The sequence below is a fragment of the Coffea arabica genome, chromosome 11e (assembly GCF_036785885.1).
Source record: "Coffea arabica cultivar ET-39 chromosome 11e, Coffea Arabica ET-39 HiFi, whole genome shotgun sequence".
Classification (NCBI taxonomy): Eukaryota; Viridiplantae; Streptophyta; class Magnoliopsida; order Gentianales; family Rubiaceae; genus Coffea; species Coffea arabica.
The window spans coordinates 14,344,211-14,367,609 of NC_092331.1; the positions used below are offsets into that span (position 1 = coordinate 14,344,211).

At 35.8% G+C, this 23,399-nt stretch overlaps 1 protein-coding gene across 2 annotated transcripts; it reads right to left on the minus strand.

Moving 5' to 3' along the window:
- Window positions 1-247: 247 nt before the first annotated feature.
- On the minus strand, window positions 248-12,410 carry LOC113718964 (uncharacterized). Of its 2 annotated transcripts, none has more exons than XM_072071666.1 (16): window positions 12,025-12,410; window positions 11,743-11,904; window positions 11,185-11,364; window positions 10,931-10,988; window positions 10,555-10,605; window positions 10,124-10,206; window positions 9,630-9,717; window positions 9,072-9,113; window positions 8,905-8,979; window positions 8,625-8,693; window positions 8,003-8,118; window positions 7,328-7,440; window positions 1,509-1,588; window positions 1,158-1,278; window positions 757-823; window positions 248-668 (listed from the first exon to the last, which is right to left on the minus strand). In XM_072071666.1, exons 1-16 carry the CDS (start codon window positions 12,252-12,254, stop codon window positions 545-547), a joined length of 1,659 nt encoding a protein of 552 aa, XP_071927767.1. In that variant the 5' UTR covers window positions 12,255-12,410; the 3' UTR covers window positions 248-544. The 2 variants fall into 2 exon arrangements, with proteins under 2 accessions (XP_071927767.1, XP_027099707.1); XM_027243906.2 differs by having other exon boundaries at window positions 11,974-12,409.
- Window positions 12,411-23,399: the final 10,989 nt, after the last annotated feature.

Here is a 23,399-nt window from a genome sequence, read left to right on the forward strand (position 1 = left end):
TGCTAGGGTAAGTGCTCTTACGGAGTAAATATAAGTCATGGTTATATTGTAAGCGTGTACAGACTGTTGATTGGAAGCAACAATATGATAAAATGAACTCCTTTTTCCTTATGATACCTTTGATTAGCGACTGGAAAGGCTTGTTTTGCCAATACTAGAATGCCTGTCCCTCTCTTTCAAAGTTTGATTTTAGTAATTAGTATCAGCTCGTGTCAAAAAATAAAAAGTGAAAATAGACAAACTAGAATCAGCTCTGCAAAAGCACATTTGCATGCTATATTTTTCAGAAAGCAATTGTCTGCAATTTGCACAAGGGAAAAAATTAAGCCCCTCGCCCTTAATTTGGCCGAGATGGAACTTTTCAGATTTCAGGGTGTCGAAAAGGTTTTGTCCTAGTACAAGAGGAAACAAAGAAAGGTAAAGTAGCCACTGTTCACCAGCTAATCTACAAGTGGAAAATAAGCTTGCCAGGCCAAAAATGATGGATGCAATGATTTTCCATCTGTGATGCCTTGAAATGAATATAGGAGATCAGTCAAGCCATCTACTTCCAGTCTTGAATGACTGCGCCAGCAGCATTCCGACCAGAAGCACCCATCACGCCGCCACCCGGATGAGCTCCACTTCCACATAAGTATAGACCTTGTACTGGAGTCCTGTAATTCGACCTACAAATTGCAAAGATAGCATATCACATTATGACAATGCATTCTGAAAGGGGACTCTTCATTGTAGCACTTGTTACATGCTTATTACCATCCTTTAACAGGTCGCATAAGGAACAAAGAACCCAACCCCATGGCACCATGAAAAATATTTCCTCCTGTCAAAATTTAAAAATGCTGAATAAGCAACTAAGCATCATAAGAATAAACTGTTATCTTAATAGCAAATACCAAGAACCCGTTCTTGCAATGTATTAATCAGGTAGAAAAATCAAGCCAAATAGTTCAAATGCATTCTCTATGACTGTCATCCCCGAGTGACTAAGCTGTTTTCTTAATTTAATTTAGAAACTTGTATGTATGTCTACAAGTATCCACTATCAAATAATGGGGATATAATGTCAACATATGGGTATAGAGAACCGGTATCAGTGCTGCATAGTCTCCGCAGCTTCTCCCAAACAATATGTTGAAACTCAAAAGTGAAGGTACCTGTCAAACCAATTTCTCTCTCAAGATCTGGTGGAGTCAACATGTCATATCCAAGAATTGACGAGCTAAAGCCAGGGGCGTATTCATCAATTAAGGAGAAGCATCTTTGTGCAAATGATTCCTACAGCAAATATTCTTCACTTAGTCACAAACTTGACCAGGGAAATTGCTACAACTGTTAAAAAAAAAAAGCAACAAACTTGAAGAAAATGTAAGTAACAGAATATTACTGAAGCAAGTTGATTATTAGAAGATAGAAGCCAAAAACGTACGAATTTTAACGGGTAGTGCATAGCCAAAATTATCAACTAGGTACAGAAAAGGAGAACTGATCTAAGAAATTTCACTCACCCTATAGGCAGGGTCTTCCCAACTGCCATCCAAAGGTTTATAAGGTGTGTACTGAATAAATAAGTTGATGACATGCTTACCTATGAGATGAATCAAATTCCAATGAGATATCCAGGTACTCACAGTAAAGTTAGTAGCATGAAATTATTTTATAATGCAAGTTAAAGAGGAATAAATTACTTAAGAAAATGAAAAATTCATATTTGCAACATACGAATAATGAAACTCAGCTACCTCCAACTGCTTGATAGAGAAAATTATCAAGTTCACAATGTTACGTCCCCTGACCCAAAAATTCATGGAATCCCTAATCCCTTGCATTTCCAGTCATACAGATGAAGACAACACAATAAATGTAAACATCTAGCATAGACATTATCAGAACATGCTGAAACTGTTGGTAGTTGCTTTTACCTGGATTTGAACTAACTAAAAACCTAATGCTCTTCTCTCAAAGTAGATTGCTCTGTGTTACATATACATATGTATGTATGTATGTATGTGTATGTATGTATGTGTGCATGCATGCATGTATGTTGCTCAAAAAATAATGTATGTATGTGTGTATGTGTACTTACATCGGAAAAATAAAATCTCACAGGCAGAAACTCTTGTTAGTTCCCTTACCTAGTGTTGAGATCTAGAATATCTTTTTCTATGTATATCCCATGATTTCTGCTATATCCCATGATTTCTGCTCTATTTTAGGATAGAATAATTTACTCCTAATGTATTTTAGGATAGAATAAATTAGCTCCTAATTTTTAGGAAATTACAGATTTCATGGAATTGACAAAAGTCAAATTCCATTTGTATAAATGTTGTACAGAGTCTGGAACAAAAGATATGACAGAACAATTCAGTTCTTCTTTTTGTTCATGGTATCAGAGCTTTTGCTCTTGGGACCTCTTCTTGTCAGCCTTCATTGCTGAGAACTTTCCTTTTCTTCAAGTCTTATTGCCAAGTGCAATTTCCAGCCTTCATTGCTGATTTTTTCCATTAGGCCTTCATTGCCAATTTTTCTTTGAAACCTCCACCATGTCTGAAACTGAAACATCAGAAATCCACTCCAATACCAAATCAGAGGAGACCTCAAATATTCCACAAACAGGGGATTTGCAGAGTATCCAGGCAGCCTACAGGCTCAACGGGAAAAACTATTTGAAGTGGTCACAATTTGTTCAAACATTTCTCAAAGGAAAGGGCAAAATCAGCCACTTGCTTGGAACTGGACCAAAAAAGGGAGATCCTAAATTCGCTGCTTGGGATGAAGAGGATTCTATGGTCATGTCATGGCTGTGGAATTCCATGTTACCTGAAATAAGCGATACTTGCATGTTCCTACCAACAGCTCAAGATATATGGACTACTATTCGACAGACCTATTCAAAGGCAGGAGATGCTGCCCTAATCTATGAGATCAAAACAAAGATCTCAGCCACTAAACAGGGCAACCTTTCTGTTACTCAATATGCCAACCTTCTGCAAAATCTATGGCAGGAACTGGACCAATATCGGTGTGTTCAGATGGTGTGTAGTGAAGATGCAGCCACCTTGAAAAGCTTTATCGAAAAGGATAGAGTTTATGACTTCCTTGCAGGTCTGAATGTGGAATTTGATCAGGTCAGAATCCAGATATTGGGGAAGGAAAGATTATCATCTCTGAATGAGACAATATCATTGATTCGAGCTGAAGAGAACAGGCGAGAAGTCATGTTAGAGCCTAAAACATTAGAAGGCTCTGCAATGATTTCTACAAAGTCAAATAAAGACACAATTTGGTGCACGTACTGCAAAAAATCAAGCCATACGCGAGATGATTGCTTCAAACTCCATGGGAAGGAACAAGTCCTTAGTCGTAAAGGAGGATTCAAAGGGCGAAAAGCCCACTTAACTGCTGGAGAAGACCAAACACAAGAAAAATCCAACCAGGCTGGTATGGGAGAATTCAAGAAAGAAGAAATCGAAAAGCTAAGAAACCTCCTAAATTCCCTTGAAAAGTCCTCTAGTACGTGTTCATTGGCTCAATCAGGTAAGTACCTTAACTCTTATGCTTTAAGTGCCTCAAGCATGTCTTCTCTAGGCTCTTGGGTCATCGACTCAGGAGCTACTGATCATATGACTCACAGCCCAATCAGATTTAGAACATACAACCCATGTCCTGGAAATAGAAAAATTACTGTTGCGGATGGATCTCCTATAACTGTTGCAGGCCAAGGAACAGTAAATCTATCAAATTCTTTGTCCCTAAATAATGTGTTGCATGTCCCAAAATTGTCCTCCAATCTCATATCCATCCATCAAATTACCAAAGATCTGAACTGTAGAGTAATTTTCTATACTACTCACTGTGTTTTTCAGGATTTGGTTACGGGGAGGACGATTGGACTTGCTAAGGTGAATGATGGGCTTTATTACCTTGAGGACATGAGTGGCAACAAGAAGAACAAAAATCAGTTATCCCTCACCTGCTCCTCAAATAATAAATCTGAAATTTGGCTTCATCATTTCCGTCTTGGTCATCCATCTTTTATTCTACTTAAAAGCATGTTTCCTTCACTTTTCAAGAATGAAGATGTTAGTAGTTTTCATTGTGATACATGTGAAATTGCTAAACATCATAGACTATCATTTCCATTGAGTAATACAAGATCTACGAGACCTTTCTCTTTGATACATACTGATATTTGGGGGCCTTGTAGAATTTCTAGTATTTCTGGAGCAAAATGGTTTGTCACATTCATTGATGATTGTACTAGAACTACTTGGTTATTTCTTATGAAAGAAAAATCAGAAGTAAGCAGTATTTTTCCAATGTTTCATAAAATGATTTGTACACAATTTGGAAGTCTGATTAAAAGAGTAAGATCTGATAATGCAAGAGACTATTTTAATCAAATTCTCTCATCTTTTTTTCCAAAAAGAGGGTATAATACATGAGTCATCTTGTGTAGATACACCCCAACAAAATGGGATTGCTGAACGAAAAAATAGACATTTACTCAATGTGACTCGAGCAATTTTGTTTCAACATAAAGTTCCAAAAACTTTTTGGGGGGAGGCTGTTTTAACTGCTGCACATTTGATAAATAGAGTACCTTCAAAAGTACTAAATAATCAAAGTCCCATTGCTGCTCTTTCTGTTTTTTACCCTGATTTTAATGTCTCTTGCACATTGTCACCAAAAGTGTTTGGTTGTATTGCTTTTGTACATGTTCATGCACACCAAAGAGGGAAACTTGATCCAAGAGCTTTAAAATGTATTTTTGTGGGATACTCAAACACAAAGAAAGGATATAAGTGTTATCATCCTCCTTCAAAAAAAATTTTTACCTCCATGGATGTCACATTTGTTGAAAATGAACCTTATTCTCAAAGTAACAATCCTCATCCCCAGGGGGAGAGTTCTTGGGAAGATAAGGAATTTCTCCTTGATCTTCAAAGTCCTACACTAAACTTAAAGTCTTTCAAGCCTGACCATACACCAAATTCTAAAGGAGAACATACTAGCAGTGAACCTGAACCTGAATTTGAAGTTGAACATGCCAGTAAAGAAATTGAACCTGATCTTGCAGCTGAGGGAAAATCTGGTTTAAATCCAACTACACCACTCAAGGTCTACTCAAGGAAGAAAGTTCATATTTCTGAACCTGTGCAAATCCAAGAATCTGAACCACAATCAGGTACTGAAAATTCTGTTCCTTTGTGTGTTCAATCTGACTCTGCTCCTTGTGAATTTATTGATTTAGACCTGCATATTGCTGTTCGAAAAGGAACACGAGAATGCACTAAGCACCCAATCTCAAATTTCGTGTCTTTCCATAGACTCTCTCCACAACATAAAACTTTCCTTACCACCATCAACTCCATTTCAATCCCACAAACACTACAAGAGGCACTTAGAAATAAGAACTGGTTACATGCTATGAAAGAGGAAATGAATGCCCTAGAGAGAAATAAGACTTGGGAAATTGTAAACCTGCCCAAAGGAAAGAAAACAGTGGGGTGTAAATGGGTGTTTACTTTGAAATATAGAGCTGATGGTTCATTAGAAAGGCATAAAGCTCGGTTGGTTGCAAAAGGATATACACAGACATATGGGATAGATTACCAAGAGACCTTTGCACCCGTTGCAAAAATGAATACTGTGCGTGTTCTTTTGTCTTTAGCCGCTAACTTTGGTTGGTGTTTACAGCAATTTGATGTTAAGAATGCATTCTTACATGGGGATTTAGAAGAAGAGGTGTACATGGAACCCCCACCGGGTTTCAATGAAATGTTTTTTAAAAAGAAAGTGTGCAGGTTAAAGAAAGCATTATATGGATTAAAACAATCGCCAAGGGCTTGGTTCGGAAGATTTACTAAAGTGATGCTAGCAATGCAATACAAACAAAGTCAAGGAGATCATACTTTGTTCATAAAATATTCAAAAGGAGGTGTTACAGCTCTACTTGTATATGTAGATGACATCATCATTACCGGGGATGATCCAATTGAAAGAGAAACACTCAAAAAGTGCTTAGCAAAGGAGTTTGAAATTAAAGAACTAGGGAGGCTGAAGTATTTTTTAGGCATTGAGGTGGCATACTCAAGTAAAGGCATCTTTGTTTCCCAACAAAAGTATGTCTTAGACTTGCTTAAAGAAACAGGCAATCTTGGATGCAAGGCAGCAAGTACACCCATTGAGCCTAACTTGAGATTGAATGAAGAGAAGGATGATAGCACAGTAGATAAGGGAAGATATCAGCGGTTGGTTGGGAAACTGATATACTTGTCCCATACAAGGCCGGACATAGCATTTGCTGTAAGTGTAGTAAGCCAATTTATGCATGATCCAAGAGAGAAACACTTGCAGGCTGTCAATAGAATTCTATCCTACCTCAAAGGGACACCAGGTAGAGGAATTTTGTTCAAGAAAAATGAAGGATTGCTCATAGAGGCATATACTGATGCTGATTATGCAGGTTCTGTTGTAGATCGTAGATCAACTTCAGGATATTGTACATTTCTTGGTGGGAACCTAGTGACATGGCGGAGTAAGAAGCAATCGGTTGTTGCAAGATCAAGTGCGGAAGCAGAGTTTAGAGCTATGGCTCATGGAGTTTGTGAATTGCTATGGCTCAAAATAATACTTGATGATCTTAAAATCAAGTGGGAAGGACCTATGAAACTCTATTGCGACAACAAGTCTGCCATCAACATTGCACACAATCCAGTGCAACATGATCGCACAAAGCACATCGAAGTTGATAGACATTTTATTAAAGAAAAGCTGGACAGTGGCATGATTTGCACTCCATATGTAGCATCAAATAATCAATTGGCAGATGTCTTAACTAAGGGAATGCCAACTTCCAACTTTGAAGACATTACATGCAAGATGGGAATGGAAAATATCTATTCACCATCTTGAGGGGGAGTGTTGAGATCTAGAATATCTTTTTCTATGTATATCCCATGATTTCTGCTATATCCCATGATTTCTGCTCTATTTTAGGATAGAATAATTTACTCCTAATGTATTTTAGGATAGAATAAATTAGCTCCTAATTTTTAGGAAATTACAGATTTCATGGAATTGACAAAAGTCAAATTCCATTTGTATAAATGTTGTACAGAGTCTGGAACAAAAGATATGACAGAACAATTCAGTTCTTCTTTTTGTTCACCTAGATTTGGACAGAGTAACTCAGCATGTAACACACTTCTCCTAAAGTAGATTGCAGTTTAAAAAAGAGGGAGAGAGATGACTCAACAGAAGATATCAAGGTATGCAAGGTAATGCATAACAACACAAAAAGTATGAAGCTGTGAAGTACCATGGGGAGAGAGAGTCTTGTCCAAGACAGAAGGGATGGTCATCTCAATGATGGGTCTTTTAGAGGGAAAACCATTTACAGCTTCTTGACAGGCTGAATCAACCTCTTCCATGCTGAAAGACATAACAGCTAGAAAATAAGAACCAGCTTAAAACTATCAAAAATCAAGACGATTAATCATTTAGCACGGACCTTGTTTTTCCCCATCAGAACCCCTATGTGTCGAGTAAGGTCATTTAGTTAGGTAAGAACTTTAAAACTTAAAGGCATATCTAGAATGTGAACAAATCACAAATATCACCATACAAGGTTAAAAACGACCACTGTGTAGCAATGTCATAATTCTATTGCTTCCTGACCCACCAAAAGATAACTGAGAGCACATCATGGTAAGTATTCATCTAATATCAATTCATCCGAAAGTTAAGAATGATCCAACAAGCTGAGTTGTTAGCGAAAGGATTTACTCAGTCAACCACATGCCACTTTCTATAAGTGATCTTGACTCTTAACAACCCTCTGAAATCAATGGTCTTCTTCATGACCTTTAATACAATTCGTCTTCTACCTATATCAGATGCTACGGATTACATATATAGGCAAATATCAATCTGTCAATCTCTCCCTTCTTTCTTTCGATAAACTGACAATGTAGAAGATAAAAAGATAACGTACCTCTCTGAACCAATATGGATGGTACCCATATGCTGAGGACCAGCATTAGGATGATTAATCTTGCAGCACTGAAATTGTGGCACTCGCTCAACAGCCAAGTTAATTTTTGTAGTCGCCTAATATAATGAGCAACATTGTTATAACACAAAGGAAAATTTTCATAGGAATAACATTACTGGAACTACAATGACCATGAGGAAAAGATAACGAAGAGTAAATAAATTTTCACTCCTATAATTAGCAACATTGTTATAACACAAAGGAAAATTTTCATAGGAATAACATTCTTGGAACTATAATGACAATGAGGACAAGAAAACGAAGAGCAAATAAATCTTCACTCCTATAATTCCTGGGTTCAATTGTCACTCATCAAACAACTTAAATCCATATATTTTGCATGAATACTGCCAGCATGCATTTGAATGAGAAACATACTTAATTACTTGAATAGTTCAAGTGAGCATTTGATGTTGTATATCATCCTCAAATATTGCACCTAAAGTGATGCTTAAAAAGACCAAGAGGAGCAAAGTTAGACGCTAATGTAGTAATATGCAACAGATCAGATAAATTAGTTAAACAGCTGAAGAAGGAATAATTAATTGGCATGACATCTTACAGAGCTGTAATCAGAATACTTGATTGCCTGAAGAAAGTCATCAGGAAGCACATGTTCTGGCACTAATTCCTGTCACGATACACGAATAATAACACATAACTAGTAGCTTTAAGCAATATTACTGGATATTTTTGGAAGAGAAAATGGTATGCATATACATACATACATGTTCATAAAAACATACATTTTACATGCATACATACATACACACACACACACACACATATGTACACACACATAGAGAGAGAGAGAGAGTTATGAGAATTAACAGCCACCTTACCATAAAAGTTTTATATGGAGTAGCATTTGACAAAACAACAGAAGACTGCACTTGAGTTCCATCAGGAAGCAGCACCTAAATGGTTTAATCCAGCTTCCCAAAGTCCAAATTAGAAATGTAAGCTTAAATTTCAACCCAAGTGTAAGAAATCATGTTGCAAAACTAACCCCGTTTACTCTTCCTGAATCAGCAATTAGCAATTTTGAGACCTACCAACAAAAACAAATGTTCAGCAATTATTTAGGACATATTCATAAGCACAACCTAATCATATAAAAATAATCACTAGGGAAAATTTTCAAACCAAAGTAAACTTAGGTTAGACATACTTTCTATCTTGATTTGCAAGAAATAATATGGTAAAAACAAATGATCTGAACAGGTCGTCTCAAGCAATATTTGGTACTAAAGCACAAAAGCTCCAATATAGGCTCCAAGCAAATGTGAAGACGGTTGAATATGTAAGAAGAAATCAACTGGTCCAAGTTTCTCCTTGTGCCTACTTCTAATATATCATGCCTCAACAGTAAATTAATGAAAAGATAAAATTAGAATGATATTTTTTAGAGGAAACACCACCAGATTCGGTGTTGTATGAAGAACTGAACAAGTTGATCAATAAAACAAATTGAAGCATCAACTGTGAGAATATATTTCATCAAGCAGCAATCTCTTTTACTGTGAAGAAGATGAATTTCATGTACGAGTAATTATGCATAAATTACCTCAGCTTTAGTCACTATTGTAGCACCCGCCTCCTGTGCTGCACTACCAACAGCCAAAGACACGGAGCCCATTCCACCTTCAACATATCTACAGCTTATGTTAGGTCTCAAGCAGGCATGTTATCCAAAGAGAATAAACATATCTATTTAAATCACAATAAGAGATGATGCTGAAGTCATTTAACAATAGGGAGATTCCTATATAAACAGTGAACAGCATTCCTGGACAAAAAATTTCCAGAACTGAGGCGTAGTAAGAGATCTGCGAGCATGCTCATGCAACAAGTATTTCATGAGAAGAATAGATTGAACTACTTTAGCATGATTGGAAGACACAATGAGGTGAAATAATGTAAGATCAAGGAGAAAGAAACCCAGAACGTCCTCAAATTAGCTCTAGGTAAAACATCTATAAAGCACATTAATAATGCAAGCAATCAGCTCTTTGTTACTGGAGCAAAATCACCCTTAGTATCCTAATGTATTATACGTACGACCAAATTCCATGATCACCATCAGTTTCTCCCATGATGTGATGAAGCAAAACATAGCCAGTTCCTGGTGTATGGACACTTGCCTGCGTGAAACGCGTTCAAAAATATGCTACACATCAGCATTTATGCTATAAGATGGGCCCCATGAGGCTGTTGCATGAGTAGAATACAGCTTTAGAATGGAAAGTAACTTGATTCTTCTGTTTGAACAGTAGACAGACTGACCATCAAATGATAATATATAGAATGGAAAACATGGACACAATTACTTCACAGAGCTGTAGAGTGACAATCAGGTCCCTTCACCATGGAGAAGAAAGTGTCGATTATCAAATCAAATTTACGGTTGATTGACAAAGGCATACAGTGTTCCCATTGTAAATGCTTTCTTGCTAATACTTGAAACCCTACACAAGGGATTTGAATCTCACCGTGGTTCCTATTACTGCATCTGTTGCAAGTGTTGCCTTCAGGACTTCAGTCTGTGAGGTAAATGGCAGAATATGAATTAGTCACTGGCAGGTAATACATAAATGCCTTTGTCATTCATCTCTACTTTCATCCATTTACTTATTGGAAAATTACCATACACTAGAAGGCCCTAAATCCTACTAATATAGAACAATTGTATTCATTTAGGACTGAAGCATTTAAAATCCTGCTAACATTTTAAGTAATGGCTAACATGAAATGCATGGCCCAATAACCTATGTTTGCTCTGTTTCAAATTGAAAGAGTCTGACTCTGCAAAAGATTTTAGGTGAGGCTCAAAAGTTACTGAAAGATAGCCTGTTTTAATGTGACTACCTCAAACCAGTTATTTAGAAACTTTGAGGCTGGAGAGAGCAAAAGATCCATAAAATCCCTGAAAATACAAAGTAGAACAGTTAAAACAGATAGGATCTTTATTGAAGTAAACAGTATCCAAGCCAACTTTAACAAGTTAGCTACTTATGGTCCTAGGCTGTAATCCACTGTTCTTAACGGAAGCAAGACAAAGCACCAAGACCAAAATGCAGTATAGATAAATCCATATTAGATGAAAAAAAATGAACCCTTACACCATCTCTCTTTGGCCCGTGGAAACAGCTCTTCGCATGCAATGAGCCCAAAACGCATATTTGTCTAACCTATCCTTCATATGAGTTTTGATAGATGATGCACGTTGAAGAGTTTCAGGAGGGGAGGAATCAATAAGTGGATCCATGAACTTACAGAAGTTCTCCAGCAGATGCTCATACCTAATATTGGGAAGACGACACAAAAATAAGTTAAAATTACTCTAAAATCTGTGATGGTATCTACGTTTGAAAGATTACAATCTGCATGTCAAGCTACACCCTCAACCAACATCCAGGCAAGTTAAAATTCAAATTAGCTGGTATTCTAATTGTACACTACTAGCCTACAATCACGTTAGCATTAAAAAAAGAAGAAACGGGTCTAACTAATGGAAGATTTTAGCAGCATCATCCAACTTTAAATTCATCATGTTTGCATAAATTGGCAGGTCATCGTGACTAAAAGCAGGACTATTTTTTTTTACCTAACCGACTTACTGAAATTATAGTTCAAAAACCAAGAGTTAAACTTTAGGAAATTACTGAAAGAGCAATAACCTGGGGTAAGCCTCAGCATCCTTCTTGGAGAACTTCGAAATTTCAGCATGGTTTAGCTCCTTATCAGGGCCGAGCAAAAGATAACGCCCGTCTAGACAAGGGGTAAACGACGACGGATTCCTCTTCAGTAGCTTCAATCCATGCCTCTTCAACTCCAACTCCCTTTTCACAATAATGAAATCAAACTCAAAACAATCCAAAATGGAAGAAAATCATTAATCAAGAAACTACTTTATGACGGAAGGACGGAGGAGGCTTTGGAGGTAGCTGCAGCGAGAGAACTTAAAGCCGGGAATGAGTTCTTCAGTGACAGCTGCTCCGCCGATAAGGTGACGGCGCTCGAGAACGGCGACGGAGAGGCCGGATTTAGCGAGGTAGGCCGCAGCAGTGAGGCCGTTGTGGCCACCCCCAATCACCAACGCATCCCATTTCTTTGCTTTCAACAAGCTCGATGAAGAATCGGTGGCACTTCTGGTGCTGAAGTTCGTAAATTGTTGAACTTGTCGCCTCATTTCTTGCTTTTCCACCGTCCTCTTTTGACTTCCTTAGTCACAATCTCACGGTCTGGCAGATGTTTGTCGAACCTATGTTTTGATAGTCGTACTGGACAATGATTCGCCTAACTGCAAGGCAGAGTCAATGGGTTCAACTGGTCGGCAGTGTCTCTTTGTGATTGCAATAACTTATTGAAAATAATTTTCTAATAAAGCTTTTAATAAAGAGTAAATTTTATATATACTGATGGTGTATATACTATCACGATTAAATATGAAATATATATATATAATATTTGAGTTTCAAATTCAAATTCGAATTATGTGTCATGCATCACGGTTATATAATATTTGAGTTTCAAATTTAAATTCGGATTATGTGCCATGTATCTAATGATGAAAGTGTATACACTGTCAGTGTATAGAAGATTAATACTTTAATAAAAATACTTATTAATTGATTAAGTACTTTTAAACATATTATTTGAAGATGTAGTTCAATAAATACTTATTGTATTGGATGATGTGTAATTTAAAAATTTTAAAAGTGTTTATCTCTTTATTTGGTTCATAATATAGGATAAAATGATTAAATTTGATATTTTATCTTTTAAATCACAAAAGTTACTCTAAAAGCACTAAATTTGACCTTTTGTGAAATGTGCTTTCAATATTAAAAGTTCTACTTCTAATTTTATAGAATGATGTTTATCAAATATTTTAAAAGTACCTTTAGCACCTAAAAATATTTTTTTACTAAAAGTACCGCAATCCCAAACGAGGCCTAAGTACGAGATGATATCATTGTGATGTCATAAATACATTTAGATATAGAGCAAATTATCCGGTTGGCTACTAAACTTTTTCAATCGTTGAGTTTTGGTCACTCAACTATTAAAAGTCTAGTTTTAGTCATTAAAATGTATAAATTTAAGACTTGAGCTCATTCAGTTAGATTTAGTCGTTAAATTCTCTAATGCATCTGTCGGCGTGATTTTCAAGACAAAAAAAGAGGTCAATTTGGGAAGTTCAACATGCATCTTCTGGATGGCAGAGAGGGGCAACAACCCGTTCCTAAAAACTCCCAACCTCCCTGCCCCAAATTACACTGCCTCAATCGATGGAATCTCCCCATGGCTCAAAGACTCAGCCAGTGGGTGGCAGAGATTCAAGAGAAGAAAAAAATAAAAAGGCCAAAGAAGACGAGAAGGCTTTCATATCATATGCAACGGGTGGTGGTACTGAAATTTGGAGAGGAGAGGAGAGGGAGGTAACCAGAATGAAAGGCAGACTCAAGGGAGGAGATTGCTATGGATGGTCGAAGTTAAGCACAGGTCCTTCGGTTGCTTTGATAAGATATTCCCGATCTGCTATTGAAGCTGTACAGAGTAGTATCAAAAGATAAAATGGATAACTTCAGAAACCTCGAGAGGTGTACAGGGTTGTTTGTTTGCATTGAAATGAAATCATCGGCAGCAGCGTAATTGCAAAGAGGGGCAACAACCAATTCCCAAGAACTCCCAACCTCCATGCCCCAAATTACACTAGCCTCAATCCAAGGATCTTCACTACTCCCCCAAGGGATTAGCAATTTAGGGTTCATTCCAAAAAACCCCCTATGGGGAAATGAAATTTGCTGGTACGGCTCTTGGTGGCGTTGAGTTTGGTCCTACTACTTCCTCTAATCCAAACTGGGCTTCTTCCATTTTCTTCTCTCTTGTAGTTTCTCTGATACTCTGCCTTTTTTTAGGTTTATACAATAAGAAGAAGAAGATGCATATTGAACTTCCTAAATTAACCCTTTCTTTTGTCTTGGAAATTGTGCTGACAAACAGACCGACGAACTTAACGACTAAAGCTAACAGAATGGCCTCGAGTCTTAAGTTTATACAGTTTAGTGGCCAAAACCAAACTTTTAATAGTTAAGTGACCAAAACTCGACGATTGAAAAAGTTTAATGGCCAACCGGATAATTTGCTCTTAGATATATATATTAAATATAGTAAAATAAAAAAGTATCAATATTTCCGTGTTTGCATACATATCAAAATTCACAATATATTGGGTTAAATACCAAAAACCCCTCTGTGGTTTGACTAATGTTCACTTTACCTCCCTATGGTTTGGAAACCTATAATTTGACTCCTCATCGTTTCAACTAAAGTAAAAGTCTGACGGAAAACATCTAAACTAACGTATGAACAAAAATGTCAAAATTGCCTCTCTATAAGTCAAACCCTTGGAAGAATGTTCGTGCATTTGAGAATGTGTAAAATACCAAAAATCCCCCTGTGGTTTGTCAAATGTACACTTTACCTCCCTATGGTTTGGAAACTACAATTTAACTCCCTGTCATTTCAGCTAAAGTGAAAGTCTGACAGAAATACTGTTATTGTAGATATTTTCTGTTAGGCTTTTACTTTAGTTGAAACAACAGGGAGTTAAATTATAGATTTCCAAATCATAAGAAGATAAAGTGAACATTAGTCAAACCACAGGGGATTTTTGGTATTTAACCCCAATATATTACCCACTTTGAAATTCAAGCACATATAGTCAACCCAATAACTTCACAGACGATAAACAACACCACCAAATCAAGTCATTTGCCTATAATTTTGACTAGAAGATGCCTTTCATGTTGATCTTTCATTAGTTGGTGTAGAGTGTGAACCATTTCATTATTCTGTACATCCAATAACATAAAATTATATCCAAAAAAAAAAGATCGGTTATCCATGGAGCACAAGCAACCTTCATATCAATTTGCAGCCAATAAGATACAAATTTCTGACCCACTCTGTTTGATATCACATAGTTCCAATCCCACACAAAGGTCCAATCATCAATTAACCATGCTTGTTCAAAGTAGAAAGCCAAAATACAAAAACTTACTAATGCATACAATGCGTTCTCGTGAAACAGAGTGGCTTATATGAGTGTAGAGGTGTGCAACAAAATCGAATTCGAATTTGATATTTTTTTGAAATTTTGACATCAAGAAATTCGACCGATTTCGATTTCAATTTCACTACTTCCGAATTCGAATTCGTACCAAATTCAGTTTGGAAATCAATAATCACCAATTTCACTGAAATTTGGATCCTTTATAATTATATATAAGTTTTGCTAAACTAAATGCTAACTTTTATATAATATATGTTTATAAGTATAACATAATATACAACTAACTTAATAAGACTTATTAGTGTATTGTTATATAATATAATTATTATTTAGATGTATTATTATATAATATAAATTTTATATTACATATACATACATAAAAAACATACAAATTTGAAGTTGAATTAGGTATTCGATTTCCGATTTTGAAATCGGAAATTCTGATTTGAGAAGACCCATTCTCGAATTCGAACCAAATTCATATATTTCAAAAACAAAAAATTGATTTCTATTTCGTTTCCGATCTACCGATTTCAAAAATTTTGATTTCAATTCGAATTCGGTCGGTAAATCAATTTTTTTTCGATTTTGCACACTCCTACGCGAGTGAAATCAATTGACAAACTCTGTGCTTGCAAAACTACGCTTCGCATAAGACACCCCAAGTACATCTTGCTTTTAATACGTGCCAAGTACTTCATTTTCCCAGTTGGCAGCATTTACAAGAAAGAATTTAATACCGGAGAAGGTTAGATCATTATCATTGATAATCACGATCTAGACACTTATCTAAGCTTAGTTAAATTGTACCAATACTATATACCACAATAAATGAAAGTCCAGATTAAGTTTCAGTGTGTAATAAAATCAATTTTACAAACCTCGAATAGTGTACCTTCACTAAATAATTTCAAATTCAAGAAGCCCACAAAATGCCGTCCATCATAAACAGCAAGAATGACCAAAAGAAATAAAACAGGAAACGATAGAATTATGAGTAGCCAGTCGAAGATGGTCTTCTCAAACTTATTCTACAAAATTTTTTCACTTATTCATCCTCACTGGGTCAACTTTGAACCTCTTTAAGCAGCAGTAGCAATCATGAATGAGAGCCTGCCTCCACTTACCATTTTTTTTTTAAAAAAAAAATCTTTCTTCTTACTTCATTTTTGAACTCTTTAGTTGGGACTTCTTCTGTAGTTTTGTAAAGCCAAAAAAATGTTAAAAAAAAAACGCTTACCATCCCAAAAGTTAAACGAAGTTACACATCAAATTTTTGTCCCAAGAAAATACAAGCCAATATCTACGGAGTCAGGCAAGCCAAGAGCAGAGCGGATATCATTTGAAGTTATAAACTTGACATTTACAAACTATAGAGGCAGCAAATCTGGCTCTAACACGTGTTTCTCAAAGTATTCTACTCGGATGATTGCCGAATAGGGCTTTGAGATCAGAGGAGATAACTCCGAACTTGCATGGATAAATTTTGGAGATAAACTTAACTGGTGTCAAACCAGCAAATATAAAAATTCCTATTCAAAAATTATAAACTCAAATAGAGTGATGAGTAGGGTTGTATTTTTAGGGATTGGGTGATTTATTTTCTTAGAGAAACAATAAATAAAAAAGGGGACTGGTAGGAAATTAATCTAATTAGTCAAATTAAATAAAGGCAAAAATGCAAAATTAAATAAAGCTAAATTAATCAAATATAAACCTCTAGTCAAGGGATTAGTCTCCATTCTGATTCAAGTAACTGATCATTGATATAAAGATAAAATTTACCTACTTATAAATAAATTGGTTATGGTTGTCAATAAGTTCTGACAATTTACCTCTCCTTACTATTTCCATAATCATAATAAATTCTATGATTATTTCCCTTACCAATTAGACAACCCTTAACTTTTAGGATTTAATCTATTGGCCCAATTCTAACCAACAAATACATAAGTTCGGATTGTTTAAATTAGATTATATATTCCTATAACATATATTCGAAAGTTTTTTACTACAATCACTCCCCACAAATACTAAAACCATCAAACAATTATATATTTGATATTTTAAATAGCAATAGATTATTCCAATAATTAAATAGTGGCCAGTTATTTAATCATGCAAAATAACCATCTCGAGAACAAACAGAAAATATATAAATACTTATAAATAAATGAAACAAATAAATCAAATTAGATGTCACAATATTCAGTGAATCAAAGTTTTGATTATCCTCTAATTAGAACATGAAAATGAGCTACTCCTTATGGTTGATTTGCAGCCCAAAAAAAAAAAAACTAGGGTTTTCTTGAGAAAGAAAGAGAGAAAAGAAAAGGAAACGACCAACAAAGATGAAGGGAAAATCATCTGACTTATTCCTGCATTCTGATCCCAACTAATAAATCAACTAAAACAGAATTAATCCCAACTAACAAGGATAAGACTCACTTATAATAAACAATCCACAGAATATATCAATTGATTTCCAAATAAATCCTATCAAGTCCTGACCACTTGGTAACTCCAATTCGCGACTCATATGATAACTACATGACAGTAGATGCAATGCCCTGGACTCGAGTTCTCACGTGTTCCTCTAAGACGTACCTAGTCCTTAAAGGTAAAGTCTTTTGCAAATTTTGAATTTTAGCTCCAATTACTTCAAAATTTCCTAAAGACAGCAGCAAACACAAGATATGAGCATAATCTAGCACTTGACACCATATTTTGCCACAACAAAAGGGGAATATTCACAAATAAAATACACAATTAACCATTTATCAAATTACCCCACACCAAGACAATGATTGTTCTCAAGCATTCACTAGTCCAAACGTTACAATTAAGATAACAAGCACTTCATAGCATAACATACTAGTACCACATTTTCTCAACAATCTCATCAAAATGAGGATGCACAAGACTCAACAACCCTTAAACAGATATTATTGTATGCACTCGATACTCAAAATGTTTAAGGGATAGTCAACACTCAAATCAATACCATGGAATGACATTATCATAAGCATGCTAATATATCACATCTCCACCAGTTTATATAAACTTAATGCAAAAATCAAAGGGCCTTGACAAGGATTGTAATGGGGCTTACGTAAGGGTTATATAAAAAGGGAAATTTAGGCTAAACAAATCAAAAGAAATACCAACAATTCTTTGTATGAAATCAAACTCCTTCTTCATTCACATTTATAGTTTTAGACATTTCCAAAAACCCCCCAAGTTTGTAAGTGCAAACATAATAAAGGACTTTGCTCAACTACCACAATACAACACCTATATACAAGAGCACTTCACAGCATTTTTTCCTTCTTATGCTTTTTCACTTTGTTTCACTTTGTTTCAATTTTTTTCAATTTTTTTATTGAAAGATAAACACTTGCCAACTTCAATCATCACCTTGTAGTAGTACTTTGAATTCATCATGCAACGAAATTAGAACATTCTTTTGATTCAAGGTTCAAATAGAGGGGTCTACACAAAACAATTTCGAATAATAATTGTGGTTATTAAACAAAAACAATAGGCCCAGATTCAAACATGGTTAACTAAGGGAAAACATAATTAAGGTAGGCCTATGGAAAGTTGAAAAGGGTTAATTCTAATTGCCCTTGTCATTTTAATGCATCAAATTCAAGTGCCATCTCAACATGCATAACAAAGCAAGTTGTAGAATGATCAAACCATGTGCTATATCACTCAATAAGAAGAAAATAAAGCAAATATAATTGTAGTGCTCCTTAGACTCAATAGCTCACAAACGGGTTAAAAACATGATAAATATTGCACATCCATCATTTAAGTCAATTGCAAGAAAATACAATACTCAAACCATCAACATAACATTACTCATATTTGCATATTGACCATATTTTCATAACACAAAAGACTCCAAAACAAATTCTAAATTATGAAAAATTTTAAAATTTTCATAAAAAATTATCACACTTGAAATATCCCCCCTCCCCCCCCCCCATATCTAAATCAAACATTATCCTCAATGTATGAAACTTAAGTGCCAAAAAAAAGAAGAAAAAGACTCCCCTGATTATTGAGCTAAGCATTTTGTGGGGGGGGGGGGGGGGGGAGGCAACAAGTTGCTTAAAAATCAATGCGGGCGAACCACACTAAAAGTTTGGATTGAGGAGATGGCAGAGTGATGACTACAATGACAAGAAGATGTCACCAGTGATGAGGGTGGAGTCGCGATATTGGAGGCTATTAAGGAAAAGAAACAAAGAAGAGAAAGTAGATTAGGATGAAAAAAAAAGAAATAAAAACATGGTATAAGACATAGGCACGCCCTATGAACCACTTTTTCTTTTTTTTTTTTTGGCAGTCAATTTTTGTTATTAGCGTGGTCATGCTATATAAGCAATAGTCTTCTATCGATCAAATTTTAAAAGCACAAAACTACACTTAGCATAGAGCATAGGCATGGTTTATCTCAAATCTTATACTGGACATAAGATGTGGGCACTTTTTATAAGCAAAAGCTTTCTGCCCTAGAAGTTGCCTTTGAAAAATTTATAAGTATCATGGAACATGCCCGTAGGCCGCGACCTACAACAAAAAGTTTTTAGTCAAAAAGAAACGAAATAAACTTAACTTTCACATAAAACATGAAATAAAACAAAAAGTGATTAAAAATTGACACTCTTGGATTGACTCCTAAATAGTGCCTTTCTTTAATGTCTTTGGCTAGACAATACCATGGTTGTTCAAGAAAGATAAAATCATTTAGTTTTTTTCATTACTTCCTCCTCATGCCAATAATATTTAAGCAAACAAGTTACTTTGTTTCTCGGTTCAATATGTTTGGTCATTGCAACTCCTAACTTATTTTTGCCATTGAGTTCAAAAACTTTTGGATCCTTTCATTTAAGAGGTAATTTGAGTTGTAGCATGACTAAAGTATTTTCTTCTATACGGATTTTCTTATTTCCATTCCGCTTCTCAACTTTGTGAAACATTTCTAGAATTCCTTGCTCCTTCGTCTCAACTTTTGATCTTGCAAATCAACTAGGGAATGGAGGAGGGATCACCATAACTGAAGGTTATTCACTAGACTCTTTCATTGGAGAGATTTGAAGTTGGGATCTCATTCTTTCTTTCTCAATTTCCTCTTGAACTGAATGCTTGATACCTACCTTTTGAGACTCTTGCAGTTTTTTATCACTTCTTAGAATAATTGCACTCATATTTTGCTTAAGGTTGACAATAGTCTGTGAGCATAAGTTTTTAGAAATTTGAAATTCCAATCAGCACATTGTAGATGCTAGTTGACTCAATTGATCCTCTAGGTTTCGAATATTTGTTCTTATCTCCTGTTAAAATTGTTGCATATTAGTAGATAGTGATTTAATACTTTCTTTAAGAGATATACCTGGTGTGGATGATTGTTGTTGCTATTGATATTGCTATTGAAAACCTAATGACTTCATTGCATAACTCCAGTTGGAGTTATCTCTCCATCCTTGATTATATACATTTGAATAAAGATCATGTCTCGTTTGAGGCAGGTTTGAAAATCCTTCAATAGCATATACTGGGGCATCCAAACCATCTTGTACTATGAGACACATGTTGGTTGGATGAGATGAGACATAATATATTTTACAAGTTTTAATTTGTTGCACTTGTCCTATGTAGGCATCTCGGCTTGCCCAGGTTTAATTCACCCATCCATTCCCCTGAATCAAGAGACACTTCGTCTTGGACATCTCCAGATGAGGTAATTGACGAAATCACTTCGTCTGTTTCTCAACTCGAAATAGCCAACATCTCAATAAAAGACATGACTTGTGATTGATGAATTGATGTGACTACCAGCTACCTTATTACTCAGACCTACATCTAACACCGCTACTCTAGGCTGTCTCATGATGTCTGACAATAGGTAGACCTCATCATTCCATCCACAGACCTCTCCACTAAAAGTACACATTCATCACTCACAAATGAGGTATGCAATCTCACTCATGCATTCAACTCCCGAACTACTTCTGCCTTTAGCATCGAAGTGAGACCAGAGGACAAAGCCCCAACCACTTGGTATTTTACAGGTGAGTTTGTTTATTGGTAACTTCGACTCATCCGCCAAGAACTCGCCTCGTCAATTGGCCTCATTTGTAAAAATGGCTTTATTTTTCTTAATCATGATACCTACCTGATCCAAAAGTAGAAGGGCTTCTCAGAGTGACACCGAGGCAGATGCAAATAACCAAGGAACTGATTAACAAGTTGAGGAACAGAGACAAGATCCTATATCCACGAATAAAGAGGCACTCACCAAAATGGTCAAGTTTATGGCCGAGAATCCCAATATCTTTAAAGATTTGGAGCGATACTTTAAGAGGAGGGGAAAGAGAAGGCCGAATAATCCAAATTGAAGCCTGTCGCCTCCCCCGAGATTTTGTGGGAGGAAGAATTAGATAACCATCATCTAAGATGAAACTACTCCCAGCGTACTCCTTCAAAACCTACCTCTAAATTGGTGTCTATCTTCAAAGTCTTTTTTCAAGTTCTATTCGGAAAGCGAGCAGAAAGCATGCCGAAGCACCATGCTGGGTTTGCTACTGACTATATGAAGACTCCACCCTTCACCGATAAGATAAACGACAATTTAGTTTCTCCGAACTTTAAACTCCCCATCTTACAACCTTATGATGAATGAGGTGACCATGAGAATTATATTCAGACCTTCATCTCGGGTTTTCATTTGTATTGTGTACTCGATTCAATCATATGCCGAGCCTTTCCAGTCTTTCTTCAAACTATTGCCCGAAAATGGTTTTGAAGTCTAGAATCTAGGAGCATATCTCTTTGGAAGAATGAATGGATAGATTTGTGGATAGATTCGTCTCGTTTTATCCAATAATCAAGTTGTCGACACATTTGATGAGCATACATCAAGCACCTGATGAATCATTGCGCTCATACCTTCAGAGGTACAATGCAGAAAATTTTCAAATTCTTGACTCAGACGAGCAAGTAACCATCGCGGCTTTCACCAATGGGTTGAGAGTTGGGACCTTCAATACCAAAGTATATTAGAAATAACCTCGAACCTTGTGCAAACTTTGGAAAAGAGTTGACAAAGGTATCCAAGGAGAAGATGTCAACCACATGAAGAGGAAAACTCAAACTTCCCAAACAGTTCCTGATCATAGAAGAAAAGATCATGGGAGAACCAAAGCTGTGACATCTGAACCTCCTGGACAAGACTCTTCCCGAGATCGATAAAGTGTGTTCGATAAAATAGCTAAAGGAAAGTCCCCAATTGCTGAGATTGAACTGACACCTCGCACCACAACTCAATCACATATACTTGCTATTATGGAGCAACATAACCTAGACAGATCTCCATCTAAGATAATTAGGAAGAGAGATGAGAGGAATACGAATCTCTTTTGTACCTGTCATATTGATATTGGATATAAGACTAAGAATTGTAATGATTTGAATAAGAAAATTCAGAACTCCTAAAACAAGGTTATTTCAAGTAATACGCCAAGAATGGAGCAAAACATCAAGAAAAGACGCAATCAAAGGGAATATGACAAGTCCCCAAGAGATCCTAGAAAGTCAAACCAAACTTTCCGTGACAGATTCCCTCGATTATAGGCCTAACGTAATTGATGTAATTAACACTATCTCTGGTGAACCAACTAATGAGAATAGCCAAAATTTCAGGAAGAGAAAATATCGACAATCTGATTCAGACCATGGAGCCGAGTTTCCATCTTACCCAAGTGGTTACTTATGGTCCAAATGACCCAGTGCCAATAGCATCAAGTAATCATGAAGTATTGGTCATTGATAAACGCATCGATAATTTTATCATTAAAAAAGCATATATTGATTCCGAAAATTCGGTAGACATCTTATATTACCAAACTTTCAAAAGATTGCAATTGAAAAACAAACAGTTAGCCCCAATTCAAGCTCTCTTAGTTGGGTTTGATGAACATGTCATCTATCCTGAAGATATTATTGAAAATCTAGAATATCTTTTCTGTACGGCTATAAATTCTATGTATATCCCATTATTTCTACTATATTTTAGAATAAAATAATTTACTCCTAATGTATTTTTAGGATAGAATAAATTAGTTCCTAATTTTTAGGAGATTACAGATTTCATAAAATTGACAATAGTTAAATTCCATTTGTATAAATATTGTATAGAGTCTAGAACAAAATAGATAATAGAACAATTCAGTTTTCTTTTTGTTC